Below are 14,814 nucleotides of genomic sequence, written 5' to 3'. Positions count from 1 at the left end.
CTCCGTCTCTCTCTCAAATAAATAAATCTTAAAAAAAAAAAATAATAAGCTGCTACACTTAGAACAGGGCAAGTTAGAGACCAGTCCACAAAGGTTTGCTGCTCACATATTCCTGTGAGACAGTCCCTCGTTAGCACTCACTGGACACTTGATAGCTTTGTAAACTGAGGCACAGGGAGATTACACGGTTTGTTTGGGATTGATCGTAAAAAGATGGGGGAGTTCAGAGAGCGTCATGTGTTTCCGCTTTCCTGTCTGTGTCCGGCTCGTTAGCCGGCAGAATTTGTCAGTGTTCCTATTTGTACAGGAATTTGCAAGAAGGGCATTTGTCTGTTCCCGCAGCATTTTGTAGAAACGTCTTAAAGCACTTACGACTCTTCAGTGGAATTACTTGTCCCAGTTTCTCTCTCTACTGGTGGCCAGCACTGTGTTCTGTTTATATTTGTGTCTCAAGGACCCAAGCATTCAAGAAATAAATATCGAGCGAGTGAATGAGAACTTATAAATCTGAGATTTTCTGAAGCATGATGACTGACTTCATTTTCCTTTGGTTGAGTTTCTAGTTTAAATTAGTTTTGTCTCCAGTAGTGACTTCTAATTTTGCCTTAGACTGACCACAGTTAAGGAGTTAATATGCTCATATCTTGAGAGTAACGATAGGAGATGGTAGTTATTTGTGTTTGCCATGGATCTAGTTTTTTGTTTTTATGTTGAAAATTTTTTTTTCTGTAAGAATCTTGATATCGTCCCCTAACACATAGATTTTGAAAATTGGGTCTTATACCTTATGTAACTGCACCTACTAAAATACTGTGGGGGGCGCCTGGGTGGCTCAGTGGTTTAAGCCGCTGCCTTCGGCTCGGGTCATGATCTCAGGGTCCTGGGATCGAGTCCCACATCGGGCTCTCTGCTTGGCGGGGAGCCTGCTTCCCTCTCTCACTCTCTCCGCCTGCCTCTCTGCCTACTTGTGATCTCTCTCTCTCTGTCAAATAAAATAAATAAAATCTTTAAAAAAAAAAAATAAAATAAAATAAAATACTGTGGATTCTCTAAAACACTTGAGAAGTAAAACCAACTTTATGCAATCATGTATAAATGCTTAGGAAAAAAATCTAACTGTAGAGTGATTAAGCAGAAAAGCGTTTGAGTGATTTTAGGACTTCATGTGACTTCCTGTCTCTGTTGAAGATATTTTGAGCAACCATTGATATTTTACAGGAAGAGGGAAAGCATATTGTCTGTCATATGAGTCAAAAGTTCAACCTTTGGGGGCGCCTGGGTGGCTCAGTGGGTTAAAACCTCTGCTTTCGGCTCAGGTCATGATCCCAGGGTTCTGGGTTTGAGTCCCAAATCGGGCTCTCTGCTCAGCAGGAGCCTGCTTCCCTCTCTCTCTGCCTGCCTCTCTGCCTACTTGTGATCTCTGTCAAGTAAATAAATTTTAAAAATCTTAAAAAAAAAAAAAGAAGAGTTCAAAGTTCAGTGGGAGAAAAAGTATAGAAAACCACCCATCCTAGGAACCAGTAGTCATACATTTCAAATAAATTTTGTGGCATGGTATTTTTTTCTTCAGGGTAAATATATATTTTATTAGTTCCATTTAGAGAAATAGTTGCTTATCTGCTATTTGTGATATTTTTAACTTTCTTTTAAAAGATTTTTAAAAAATTTATTTGACACAGAAAGACACAACAAGAGAGGGAACACAAGCAGAGGGCGTGGGAGAGGGAGAAGCAGGCTTCCCGCTGAGCAGGGAGCCTGATGCAGGGCTTGATCCCAGGACCCTGGGATCATGACCTGAGCTGAAGGCAGGTGCTTAACGACTGAGCCACTCAGGCGCCCCTATTTTTAACTTTTTAAGATTTTTATCCTTTTATAGTAAATGACATTTATTTTCCATAAATTCATTTGGAGGGAAGGAGAAAAGTCAGTTTCCCCTACCTAATGATGGTCCTTCTGAAAGAGTCTCCATTCATTCCATGGAATTGGATAGGTTGCTTAATCTGAGGATTTTGTACTTGTAATTCATAAAGAGGACTTCCTTTGAAGAAAGTGGTCAAGGGCGCCTGGGTGGCTCAGTCGGTTAAGCGTCTGCCTTCATCTCAGGTCATGATCTCGGGGTCCGGGGATCGAGCCCCATGTCGAGGTCCCTGCTCTGCAGAGTCTGCTTCTCCCTCTCCCTCTGCCTCTTACTCCCTGCTCATGCTCTGTCTCTGTCTCCCTGTGTCTCAAATAAATAAATAAAATCTTAAAAATAGAAGAAGAAGAAGAGGGTGGTCAGAGGGCGAGACTTTGAGAGCAGCTTCGCTGGTGCATTCCTCTCTGAGTGAAGCTTTTCCCACGTGGGCCACACAGATAGGGTGTCTCTCCTTGCGGATTTTGCCAGGTAGGATTCCGAGCCCTCTGGTGTGGAAACTCTTCCTGCCCTGTGTACAGGGATAAGGTTTCAGGCCCATGTGGACTCTGATGTGAACAATGAAACCTCCTTTCTGACTAAAGGCTTTTCCACACCGATCACGTCTGTAGGGCTTCTCACCACTGTGAACTTTTCTACGGCAGGGCTCCTTTGATTCCTGAAGCTTCTCTGACAAATAACACACGCATGGGGTTTCTGTCCAGTGTGGAGTTTTTCATGAATGGCCCGACTCTCTGGTTGACTGAAGTTTCTCCCACACTCCCTGCCCTGGTGGGGCTTCTTCCCCGTGTGTGTTCACTGATGTTTAACGGGATCGCCTTCGGCCCTGAAGCTGCTCCCGCAGTCGGTGCACTCAGCGGGCCTTTGGCCAGCGCGGATTCTTCCATGCAAGGTCAGATTGCCTTTTTGCCTGCAGGATTTTCCCACATTCCTGATACTCAGTATCCTCTGTCTGACTCCAGGTGACTCCTTCTGTGGTGTCCTAGAATCTGGGGATTTTTCTTCCGGCTTCTCTCTTCTGAAAGAATTCTGAAAATCCCAGCTCGAGGATCCTGTGGCCTCAGTGATCCTGTTTGTGGTGGGTTTCAGTTGTCACACTGAAATACGCTATATTCTGGGCACCTCTTCCGTGACAGGCCAGCAGGGTAGCTGCTGGAAATCCAGATGTATCCACGCCTGCCGGAGGGCCTTAATCACCGCCTCTCGCAGGCTGCTTCCCTGGGCTCTTGTTGAACGCCACAGACACGTGGACCGGCAGACAGACCCCGCCGGCCTGCCTGTGGGATCTTTTTAAATAAAGCTTCTGAATGAGGCCTGTGGTTTGCTTGGATTATGTACTGACCACAGCCTGTTGGCTGCCTCTTGGAAAAACAGTTGTCATGACAGTAGCTTAGACTCACCCCCAAAGAACTCCACAGATCCCATGAAATCACGTTACCTTTACTGATCCGTGCTCTGTTCATGGGATGCTGGGTAGCCGGCAGCTCTGAGTGGCGTGGTATGGGGGGTGGAGAAAACTGAGGTCGGCTTCTGTAGGAGACAGTAGATGCTGTGAACACCAGTAGGAGTACTGAACGATTGAATGTGCCGGATCTAGAACTAGTACTCCCGTTAGTGTGGGCAAACTGGCTGCCAGCAGAATGTGACTCTTATACTGTCAGGCACCAAAGCAGTTTCTTGTGGTTTATTTTCCTTAATCCTCACAATAGTCCCCAAATTATCACCATTTTACTTATGAGGAAACTGAGCTTTGGAAATTAAGCAACTTGGCTAATCAATAGAGCTGGCATTTGAACTTATTCAGCGTCAGGGCCCACACTCTGTGTCAGCATATCTTCTCCTTCACTTGCTTCTGAGACATCAAATTCAGCCTCAGCCATAGGTGATCTTTTTCCTTTGGTCAGTTTATGTGGAAAAGCGGCCTTTGCTCTGTAGGTTCCAAAGGAGAAAGTCACCTTTCATTTATCCAGCAAATGTTTGTTGAGTGTTTGCTAGGCTGGGCTGGGCATTGTGGGTCACAGTGCCGGACACAACAGGGCTCCTGCCATGGAGTCTTCTCCAACTCCATCTTGCCTCAGTGACGCCTGTCTTGACACCAGGGTGCTTCTGTAATGTCCTTGCTCTGCCTGCCCTCTGTCACCCTTCCCGAGCCCTTCCTGCGTGGAGCGCCTTAAGCCATCTGCCTTGGTTCCTTAAATCAGTTTCACAGAAAGTTTCCCTTTTAGAGAAAAAGAATGTAGGCTTGAGGTCTTAACATCTTTCCATCTTCAACAAAGGGTTAAAACTGGAAAGAAATGTGTCATCCCAGATTCACTGAAAGCTGTATTCATAGAAAATTTAGAAACAAGTGCCTTTAGTATTAAAAAGCAGGACAAAAATAAACTTCATGTTGGTCTTAAGAACCTAGGAAAAAGGGATGCCCGACTGGCTCAGCTGGTGGAGCGTGTGACTCTCGATCTCGCACTCATGAGCTCAGGCCCCACCTCAAATGAAAGATTCTTTTTTTTTTTTTTTAAGATTGTATTTCTTTGAGAGAGAATGAGAGAGAGCAGGAGAGGAGAGAGGTCAGGGGGAGAAGCAGACTCCCCGCTGAGCAGGGAGCCCGATGCGGGACTCGATCCTGGGACTCCAGGATCATGACCCGAGCCAAAAGGCAATTGCCTAACCAACTGAGCCACCCAGGTGCCCCTCAAATGAAAAATTTTTTTAAAAATTTAAAAAGAAACTAGGAAAGCAAGAACAATAAACCAAAAGGAAGCAGGAAAAAGGAAATAGGATAAAATGTGATTTCAAGACAATAGAGAACATCAAAAATGGAAGAAAAAACTAAAAGCTGGTTTAGGATCAGTAAAATAAATTACCTTCCCAAGGTAATCTACTTTTAACACAGTCCCATTGATCTTGTTTTAAAAATCATTTTGGCTAATTCTAAATGTGTTAAATTAATTAAACCTACTTAAGTGTCGGGGCGCCTGGGTGGCTCAGTGGGTGAAAAGCCTCTGCCTTCGGCTCCAGTCATGATCCCAGTGTCCTGGGATCGAGCCCCGCATCAGGCTCTCTGCTCAGTAGGGAGCCTGCTTCCTCCTCCTCTCTCTCTCTCTCTCTGCCTACTTGTGATCTCTGTCTGTCAAATAAATAAATAAAATCTTAAAAAAAAAAAACCCTACTTAAGCGTCTGTCAGTCGGGACTGACATGAATAAACTGGAACGCGTCCATACAGTAGAATGACAGCAGCTGCAAATACAAAGAAGGAAGTTGTCTGTGTTCTGCAAGGTACAACCCAGCGGATATAAAACACCACTTTTGTGTAAAAATAAAAGGAAGGAATAAGCATACACAGTAGTGCTTGCTTTCATCCACATGTAGTACTGCTGGGAGGATGCGCGCATTGCCTGTCAGTAACAGTGCTTCCCTTCCCTGCGTGGTGGGAGGGGGCGAGTGCGACTAGAGTTCAGTGAGGGAGATGCCCTCCCTGGAGGCTTGCTCCTTTATGTTACTTATTTATTTATTTTAAGAGATTTATTTGTTTGAGAGAGAGGGAGTGTGCATACATGCACAGGGTGGAGGGTGAGGTTGGGAGGGGTGGGAGGGAAGGGGCAGAGGGAGAGGGGGTCTTTTTTTTTTTTTAAGATTTTATTTATTTGACAGCAAGCACAGGTAGGGAATGCAGCAGGGAGGAGAAGCAGGCTCTTTGCTGAGCGGGGAACTGGATGTGGGGCCCTATCCCAGGACTCTGGGATCACAGCCTGAGCCGAAGATAGACGCTTAACCACTGGACTGAGCCACCCAGGAGCCCAGGAGCCACCCAGGAGCCCAGGGAGGGAGTCTTTTAAGCAGACTCCGGGCTGAGCCCAAGCCCGAGACAGGGCTTGGTCTCCAGACCCTGAGGTCGGACCTGAGCCCAAACCAAGAGTCAGATGCTTGACTGACTGCTCCACCCAGACGCCCCTCAGTGCATAATTGCATTAAAATTTTTGGAACCATGAAAATGTATTGGCTATTCAAAAATTAATTTTTTAAAAAGACTTTATTTGAAAGAGACAGAAATAGAGCGGCAGGGAAGGGCAGAGGAAGAGGGAGCTGCAGACTCCCCGCTGAGCAGGGAGCCCAGTGTAGGACTCGATCCTAGGACTCCAGGATCATGACCTGAGCTGAAGGAAGAAGATTGACCTTCTGAGCCACCCAGGCGCCCCTATTCAAGAATCAAAGTTCGTCATGAATAAAGAGGGTTTTTTGTCTTGTTTTATTTTTTTGTTTTTGTTGTTTTTTTTTTAATCAGTAAGAAAAAGGGACTTTTTCCTGAGACTTCCTCTCAAAGGAAAAGTGAGGGAAGTGCCTACCGCGATAGCCCCCCGCTGCGGGACCCTAGCGCCGCAGGGAGAGTGGCCACAAGTATTGAGAGTACAACATAATAAATACAAAACATTTATTTTTTGCTTATAATGTTCTTACGTTCCTGCAGTGACTGCTCTTGGTCATGGGGGAGGGCAAATTTCTAAAGCAGCAGTTAGGAAAAAGAAAGCTTAGAAGAAAGGAGGAAAACGAGGACTCTGCAGGAGCCGTAAGGGACACCCGCACTCTCGGGGGGACAGAGTGTGAAGCGGCGGGAATTCTAATGCCTGTAATGCACGGCGGTGCACAAATACTGAACTTTCAAACCTGTAGAAAGACTCACGCACGTCAGTGTGTTCTTGTGTGTTTGCCCGTGGCAAAATGAGTGTTTAGAATAGAAAAGTAATGGCAGGGGCACCTGGGTGGCTCAGTGGGTTAAAGCCTCTGCCTTCGGCTCAGGTTGTGATCTCGGGGTCCTGGGATCGAGCCCCGCATCGGGCTCTCTGCTCATCAGGGAGCCTGTTTCCTTGTCTCTCTCTGCCTGCCTCTCTGCCTGCTTGTGATCTCTGTCTGTCAAATAAATAAATAGAATCTTAAAAAAAAAAAAAAAGTAATGGCAAAGGAAGGAATCATTCATAAATGCTGGTGGGTAGTTTTGGAGATAATGTTTCCATAGTACATCAAACAATGGCTGGGACAAAGAGTTACACCTTCAAAAAGACAGCTTTGAAGGGTTCATGGGAAGTAAAGTGTGAAGAGTAGTAATCTTAGCAGTCGTGAGGAGACGGCCTCCCAATGGAAAATATCCGTAGAGTCAAATTATTTTAAAGAATTTTCATTTTCATGCAGTGTGCACTTAAGCCAAAAGCGGACATTTGTGCATGCGCGGATATCCGTCCTGTGTGTGTGTTGTCGCTTTCCGTGGATGGAGACATGAAGGATGAGGACACAGCAGCTGGTACAGTGTAGGCAGAATGGACGAATTCTGTTTTCCTTCAACGGATGTATGGGTTTTATTTTTGTAGCCAATACTTATTTTGAAGCGGGAGAATCCCTCTGGAGTAATAAAGTATTTTCTAAGGAGGGGACTGATTAATTGGGTGGACAGCCCAGCCACCCCATAGTAGCTAGGCTGTTTCATTACTGGGATTTATCGGATCACACTGGTAATGGGTCACCCTGGTACACTTCACCAGTCTTTGGAGGAAACTCTTTTAAGAGCTGAAGAGAAGGTAATGAGAAGAAGCTGTCGGGGGAAATGTGGATCCCCGCACTTGATTATCCATTGTAACTGCAAAAGGTTAAGCGCTGGGATTATGTCCATCTCTTTATTTTTACTGTCTTTTTCCAGGTTGGTGGCACCAAGGCCGGTGTTGTCCGGTTTCTTGGGGAGACAGACTTTGCCAAGGGGGAATGGTGTGGTGTGGAGTTGGATGAGCCTCTTGGGAAGAACGATGGGGCAGTTGCTGGAACCAGGTTTGTCTGGAGCTGGAATCTTGTCTCCCTCCTGCGTGTGAAGGTGCTCAAGCAGATTTCACCAAGAGCTGCATTTTTAAATTTTATGTATTTATTTATTTTTAAAGATTTTATTTATTTATTTGACAGAGACAGTGAGAGCAGGAACACAAGCAGGGGGAGTGGGAGAGGGAGCAGCAGGCTCCCCGCTGAGCAAGGAGCCCGATGTGGGACTTAATCCCAGGACTCTGGGATCTTGACCTGAGCTGAAGGCAGATGCTAAATGACTGAGCCACCCAGGTGCTCCAAGAGCTGAGAGAGGCGCAGAGGGAGAGAAAGTCTGTCCAAAGAAAGCACAGAGCCCAAGGTAGGGTTTGCTCTCACGACCCTGAGATTGGGACCTGAGTGGAATCTGGGAGTCGGCACTTAGCTGACTGAGCCACCTAGGTGTGCCCCAAGAGCTGCATTTCTATTTCCTAAGACTCATCTGCTGATTTTTCCCCTACTAGAATTAAAGCTGTTCTTTTGACTGTCTCTTTTTTTACTAATACGTGTAAAGCATCTGAGTAGATTCTGAACAAGCATTCGATTTATTTTTAAGACTTTTATTTTGGGGGCGCCTGGGTGGCTCAGTGGGTTAAAGCCTCTGCCTTCAGCTCGGGTCATGATCCCAGGGTCCTGGGATCAAGCCCTGCATCGGGCTCTCTGCTCAGCGGGGAGCCTGCTTCCCCACCCCCCTCTCTCTGCCTGCCTCTCTGCCTACTTGTGAGCTCTCTCTGTGTGTCAAATAAATAAATAAATAAATCTTTAAAAAAAAAAAAAAAGACTTTTATTTTTATCTATTTATTTTTTTAAAGATTTTATTTACTTATTTGACAGACAGATCACAAGTAGGCAGAGAGGCAGGCAGAGAGAGAGGGGGAAGCAGGCTCCCCGCTGAGCGGAGAGCCCAATGTGGGGCTCGATCCCAGGACCCTGAGATTATGACCTGAGCCGAAGGCAGAAGCTCAACCCACTGAGCCATCCAGGCAACCCAGGACTTTTTTTTTAGAGCAACTTTAGTTTCACAGCAAAATTGAGAGGAAGATATGGAGAGTTCCTGTGTGCCCCCTGCCCCCGCTCTCCCCCGTTTTCAGCCTCCTGCACCCTGGCGGTGCGTTTGTTACAACTGACGAACCCACATGGACCCATCACTGTCGGGACCCCTCTGCTGTAAGTTTGTCAGACAGTAGCAATGTTCAGTCCCTTTGCACCTGAGGAGCACTTCAGTAGTAGCTGGGTAATTCTGTCTCTGTGTATCATACTGTTACTCGTTAGTGTGTTTTCTAAAATGTTGTCAAAGTTATCAGCCTACATAAATGTGAACACTGTATGCTGCTTGACTGCCCCGGCTTACTGGTAGAATTCACAGCAAACCTGTCATGAGTGATGGCCAAAAAAAATGATGCTTTTGTTATAGTTGTTATTTCTTGTAATTAAGTTTTTTATCACTGCTTTTATTGTTATTCTCTAAAGGTATTTTCAGTGCCAACCCAAATATGGCTTGTTTGCCCCTGTCCACAAAGTGACCAAGATTGGCTTCCCTTCCACTACACCAGCCAAAGCCAAGGCCGCTGCCGTGAGGCGAGTGATGGCGACCACCCCCGCCAGCCTGAAGCGCAGCCCTTCTGCCTCGTCTCTCAGCTCCATGAGCTCAGTGGCCTCCTCCGTGAGCAGCAAGCCCAGCCGGACAGGATTAGTAAGCCTCCCTGTTCTCACTGCATGCTTCTACGTCCAGGTGACGAGCGCCTGCTGCTGGCGAACCTGCTTTGCTTTCAGAGCTATTAACTGCCTTGAACCGAATGTTCGCTGTAGCTTGTGGAGGCCCATTCTAGGTTTCACAAAACAGAGCTTTAGCAAGAAGTCAAATTTGGAAGTAGAATTTTGAACATCGCTTTCAGAGTCTTAAGGCCCCAAGATGTACCAGTTCTTGCGGAGTCTGTAGTAACTATTGTCGAGTCTCACATATGGGATGATTTCTCTTTTTTGGAAATTACTTCGGGCACAAGAATGGCAGGAAAGTTGGAGGGATCCTTTTCCTCAATGACCTCGGTCTCTCTGACGTTAAACAATTTGAGGAACTAAAGTATTTTGAGAAAAGGCGTGTTCTTAGAATTTTGGTAGTATGCTAATCGAGTCTAACCCACTGAAAGCAGTTAGTGTGTGGAGTGTTCCTGACTTGGGCCAGAGGACACAGAGGGGAACCAGCGGGACGTGAAGGGATGCTAGGAAAAGCCGTGTCTTGTCTCCTCTCTCCATCTCCTCCTCTCCCTTCCACTTCCTCTCTCCCCCTTTCCCCCATTTAGATCCATAAAAATAGAATCGTCAGAATTAAAATAGGCAACAGCGGCTCATTCTGTTTGTTAATATGGTGTTTTAATAGGGTCAAAAAATGACTTCTTGGCTTTTCTCCTGCCAGTCAGTTAATTTACTTGAAGTGAGGCAAACACTGTCCAGGTTTGTAGGACCGCACCGCACTGGTAAACTGCAGACAGGAAGGAGAATGGTAAGTGGTGCGGTTGGTCAGAGTGAAGCTGCCACCCCGGTCTGGCTCCTCTTCTGTGGTCCTTGGATCCTCTGGGAAGGGAGAGGGGAGGGGTCTTTCCTTCAGCGCAGGGGGAGGGCGCCGTGCTTCTCTGCCAGCCAGGTGGACTTTCTCTTAGGTTTTGGTAAAATGCCCGCTCAGACTTTTTCACTTTGCATACGAAAAGAAAGTCTACATCTTCAACAGAAAAGTCACAAGTGGACTTCAACAAGAAAAGCTTGACAAGAACAATGACATAGAAGGGAAGCCCCCCTCCTCTCTGGACAGAGCCTCGTTCAGCAAACTCATGCGGACAGCTAGTCTGCTTTGCAAATCCGGGAGCAAGGCCGTGGAGGTGTTTTCTCTGGAATAGGAATTCTTTCTCGAGTAACTTTTATTCTGTTGTAATTATCAGTGTCCATCTCTTTGGAAGACAAGCAAGCCCTCCCCTGTCTCCCCCAATCTCTCCTCTTTTCAGACCAGTTCTCATTCATCTTAGCTCACCTCCCTCAGTGAAGAAGAGTGGCGAGAGAGAAAGGAGTCTTCCTACCTTGTGAAACAGCTTGTGTTTGCAGATCTTTATAGAGGGTCACTATGGTTTCTAAACCAAGAACCACCATAAAAGAATAGGCCAAAGATACAGAAAGTGTGACTTCCTAGAAATATATGTCCACAGCGTAAACCCTTGCATGTATATGAAAATATCTAACGATTCTTTAGTGCAAGATGGTTCTCTGGAAATATTGACACAGAGGGGCCCAGACTCTCTGCCTAGCACCTGCTGGCCTATTACTTTATTGTAGTGCCCCAGGCCAACAGAAATAGCTAGTCCTGTCTGTTAAGCAGCTAGGTGCACCATTTAATATTTATGTTCCAGCAATTTAGTAGCTGTTTGAAAAGAACGATACACATAACTGAGAGAAAACCTATTTTTGGTTCATTCTTAAGTAACCACACTTACTATTAGGTTGCGTGCGCGTGTTGGGCACTGCATGTCCTTGTCAAACCTTGGAATCTTCCCGAACACTGCCACCCTCATTTCCTGTGACACATTGGGGTTTTTTTCGCACAGTACTGGCTTTTTCTCACGGCAGCAGCCAAAACCTCGCTTTGGGAAGACACGATGTGATTGAAAGGAACGTCGTACAGTTGCCTCAGACTTAGTTGCCTCAAGCTAGTAGTTTGTATGGTGTCCAACAGGTGTTGGAGTGTTTCCCTTGAAATTTGGAAATACTCCACAGTGCCCCGTGACTTTGCTGCAGGACCCCGGGGCATCTCTGTGCAGGGAACCTCAGGTTTGGTGCATTTCAGGAAGAAGTGTTGGTACCAGAAGGTATAATTTTAACCATGTAATGAAATTGGAAAGTTAAGGTCAGATGCTTAAAACAACACCCTTCCCCCATATGTTTAAGTAATTTTAGAAATTTCACTAAATAGAAACAGCAAAGGACAATTTGGGTTTGACTGGATTCCTTTACTCTTATAGTTGTCAAATTGTCTATTTTGTTTTTAAAGATGTATTTCAGAGTTGGGGAGTGGGGAGAGGAAGAGGAGAGGGGGAGAGAGAGAATCCCAGTCAGACTCCCTGCTTAGCCAGGAGCCCGACATGGGTTTCCATCCCATGATCTTGAGGTCATGACTTGAGCTGACAGCAGGAGTCAGACACTTAACCTACTGAGCCACCCAGGCGCCCCTCAAATTGCCTGACTTTTAATTGATGACAGATCCTTGCTCTGTCTGCCTCCTGGACGGGGGCTCCGACGGATGAAGGGCATTCGAGGGGCAAAGGAGGCTTTGATTGTGGGAGATGAAGTCAGGGCCCACTCGATCCAGATCCAGCAATCTGGTCTCTAGGTCAGTGGCCTTGGACAAATGCATGCCAAGGGATGAGGCTTTTGCTGAACTGCCTCCCTACCCCGGAGCCTCGCTTGGAAGAATGGTGTTCAACTTGGCCACGTTACCCATTGCCGTGGTAGGAGGTTATTTTCTCTGTGTTTTTATCTGACGATTAGCCTCAAGATGGAGGAAACGGTATGGGAAATAGCACAGAGTAGCAGGGGGACCCCTGAGAGCCGCCTTCACCCCTCCCCCGTGGCCTTTCTGCCCCATCTCTTACTTCCTCTCTCCTCTCACTTCCCTCCCCTCCCCTCCTCCTCTTCCTGCACAGATTCTCTTTCCCTCCCTTTCCTCTCTCCGCATGTCTTTTCTCTCCCCGCACACACTTCTGAAGGCACATGGAGTTCCCTGTTAATCTGATCTTCACAAATCTCTCTGGTGATTGGGATTCAGGTCCTCATGTTCTTGATTCCCGGGTGAGATCTCCTGTGCTTTTCATTTTTTTTTTAAAGTTTTTATTTAAATTCCAGGTAGTTAATGTGCGTGTCAATATCAATGTCAGGTGTACAACACAGTGATCAACACTTCCATACACCACCTGGTGCTCATCACGACAAGTGTGCCCCTTAGTCCCCATCCCCTGGTTCCCCCAGTCCCCCCACCGTCTCCCCTCTGGTGACCATCAGTGTGTTCTCTAGAGTTAAGAGTCTGTTTCTTGGTTTGTCTTTCCTTTTCCTCCCTTTGCTCGTTTGTTTTGTTTCTGACTTACTTCCCTTAGCATGATACACTCTAGTTCCATCCACATCGTTGCAGATGGCAAGATCTCATTCTTTTTTATCTGTGCCTTTCACTTCGAAAGAAAGATGAAGAAAATCCAGACAGAATCCAACTGTTTAATTGATACAAGGAAGGTTTGTGACTCCAAGGGTGACCTCTTGGTTTCCTCCTGGTAGTTAGAAGCTTAAAAAGTTGAAAAAAATTTTCAACCTCAAGTCTGAGGAGCAAAAAACTGACCAAAATCTCATAAGAAGACGATGCCTATTAATGAAGCTCGGACAGAAATGAAGCTTAGAGAACCTTGTTAAATGGGTTCTGTGGAATTTTTCTAGATTCCGGCAAGGCCCTGTCAGCTGAGCTCAGGGTCCTTTGATTTGAGCCGCTCATTCTCCTTCTAAACATCTTTCTGATTGTTCCGTGACTTCTTACATTGATGTGTTGTTTGTGATGTTCACAGTCAGGAGGCACATGCTGTCTTGTTTCCTTGATGAGAAGCTTTTGCTAATAATTGGCAAGCTTGGGAGCTGGGACAGCACCTTTGCTTTGCCGAGGAGATGCCTGCCTGCATGCCTCGCGCCCTCCTTGCATCCCCGAAAGCATCATCGCCCTTCACTTCTTTAACTTTCCTTTGCAGTTGACTGAAACCTCCTCCCGTTACGCCAGGAAGATCTCCGGCACCACTGCCCTCCAGGAGGCCCTGAAGGAGAAGCAGCAGCACATTGAGCAGCTGCTGGCTGAACGGGATCTAGAGAGGGCGGAGGTGGCCAAGGCCACAAGCCACGTGGGGGAAATAGAGCAGGAGCTAGCTCTGGCCCGGGACGGACACGACCAGGTGAAGTCTCGTGCTGACCTTGTTTCCGAGATGGTGATGGGTTCTAAGCTGATCCTGTGGAGAAGCTGGTGCTTTCTGAGTGGAGGGAGAAGGCTGAGCAGCACCCCCGGTGCTTGGAGCCGGGGGGCTAGTCTTGGGAGCACAGGAAATGAGCAGCAATGTCTTTGTTGGGCTCGTTGGAAGCTGTGACCTGGGGTACCACTTTGTAGCGTTATAAAGATGAAGTTTTGTTCTTCTTGAGTCGACCTTAGTCTTTCGGTCTTTACATCCGGGTCTCTTGGCCCGCGTCAGGGGACCTCGTTTGCTAGGACCTTACCCACGACGGCAACTCCTGTTTCGTAGGTTATCCTTCGTACGCACTGCAGCTGCAAAAAAGATGAGCGTTGTTTTAACATTGCCCTCTGTTGCTTTAATGGTGTGGTTTCTCATCGTCTAGTTTCCAGGAATGCGGCCGAGAAGTAACCTATTAAAGATCGTAGAAAGCATTTCAGTGTGGAAAGGTTTTAGAGTCATGCCAACCCACAATGGTACCACTTAGCTGTAGCTCTTTGGAGGCATCCCTGGGCCTGCGTCTGGGTCAGAGAGAGGCCACTCACTGACACCCTTGCCTTCCCCAGCATGTCCTGGAGTTGGAGGCCAAGATGGACCAGCTGCGAACAATGGTGGAGGCTGCCGACAGGGAGAAGGTGGAGCTTCTCAACCAACTTGAAGAGGAGAAAAGGTGACCTCAGACTGTTCCTTGGTGCAAGTGTGGCCTTTTCCTTTTAAATGACCTTAGGAAAACGTCCTCATTAAGGGGCCAGCCCTTAGAACCAAAGGAGTGACCGTGTGTGCAGTGGAAATGAAACTCTTTGTACTGCATGAGGAGGGTCTGCTTGGATTTGACTTTTTTTTTTTTTTTTTGGAGAAGTTTGGAATCATCTAGACATACCCTGCTTCATTTAACAGCTATTTATTGAGTCCCTGCTATGGGCCAAGCATCCTCTTGAGGCTGACCTCAGTGTCGTGAGATTAATTCAAACCCTGCTTCCACCTGAACCATCTTTGGTGAGAGGACATTGTGGGTCCGAGTTACCTAGTATTTGTGAAACACCTTCCATGAATCT

At 46.6% G+C, this 14,814-nt stretch overlaps 1 protein-coding gene across 3 annotated transcripts in view; it reads left to right on the top strand.

Annotated features, from left to right (window-relative positions):
- Positions 1 to 14,814, top strand: part of CLIP1 (CAP-Gly domain containing linker protein 1) — a 118,580-nt gene that overhangs the window by 45,399 nt on the left and 58,367 nt on the right. For all 3 annotated transcript variants that reach the window (XM_080821557.1, XM_080821559.1, XM_080821558.1), the window contains exons 4-7: positions 7,597 to 7,721; positions 9,216 to 9,438; positions 13,511 to 13,708; positions 14,326 to 14,429. In XM_080821557.1, coding sequence (XP_080677683.1) covers positions 7,597 to 7,721; positions 9,216 to 9,438; positions 13,511 to 13,708; positions 14,326 to 14,429 — 650 coding nt within the window. The remainder of the gene's footprint in view (positions 1 to 7,596; positions 7,722 to 9,215; positions 9,439 to 13,510; positions 13,709 to 14,325; positions 14,430 to 14,814) is intronic.

The sequence above is a fragment of the Martes martes genome (genome assembly GCF_963455335.1).
Source record: "Martes martes genome assembly, chromosome: 13".
NCBI lineage: Eukaryota > Metazoa > Chordata > Mammalia > Carnivora > Mustelidae > Martes > Martes martes.
Note: the sequence above shows the minus strand (reverse complement) of the source record. Positions and strands in the feature narration are given on the sequence as shown.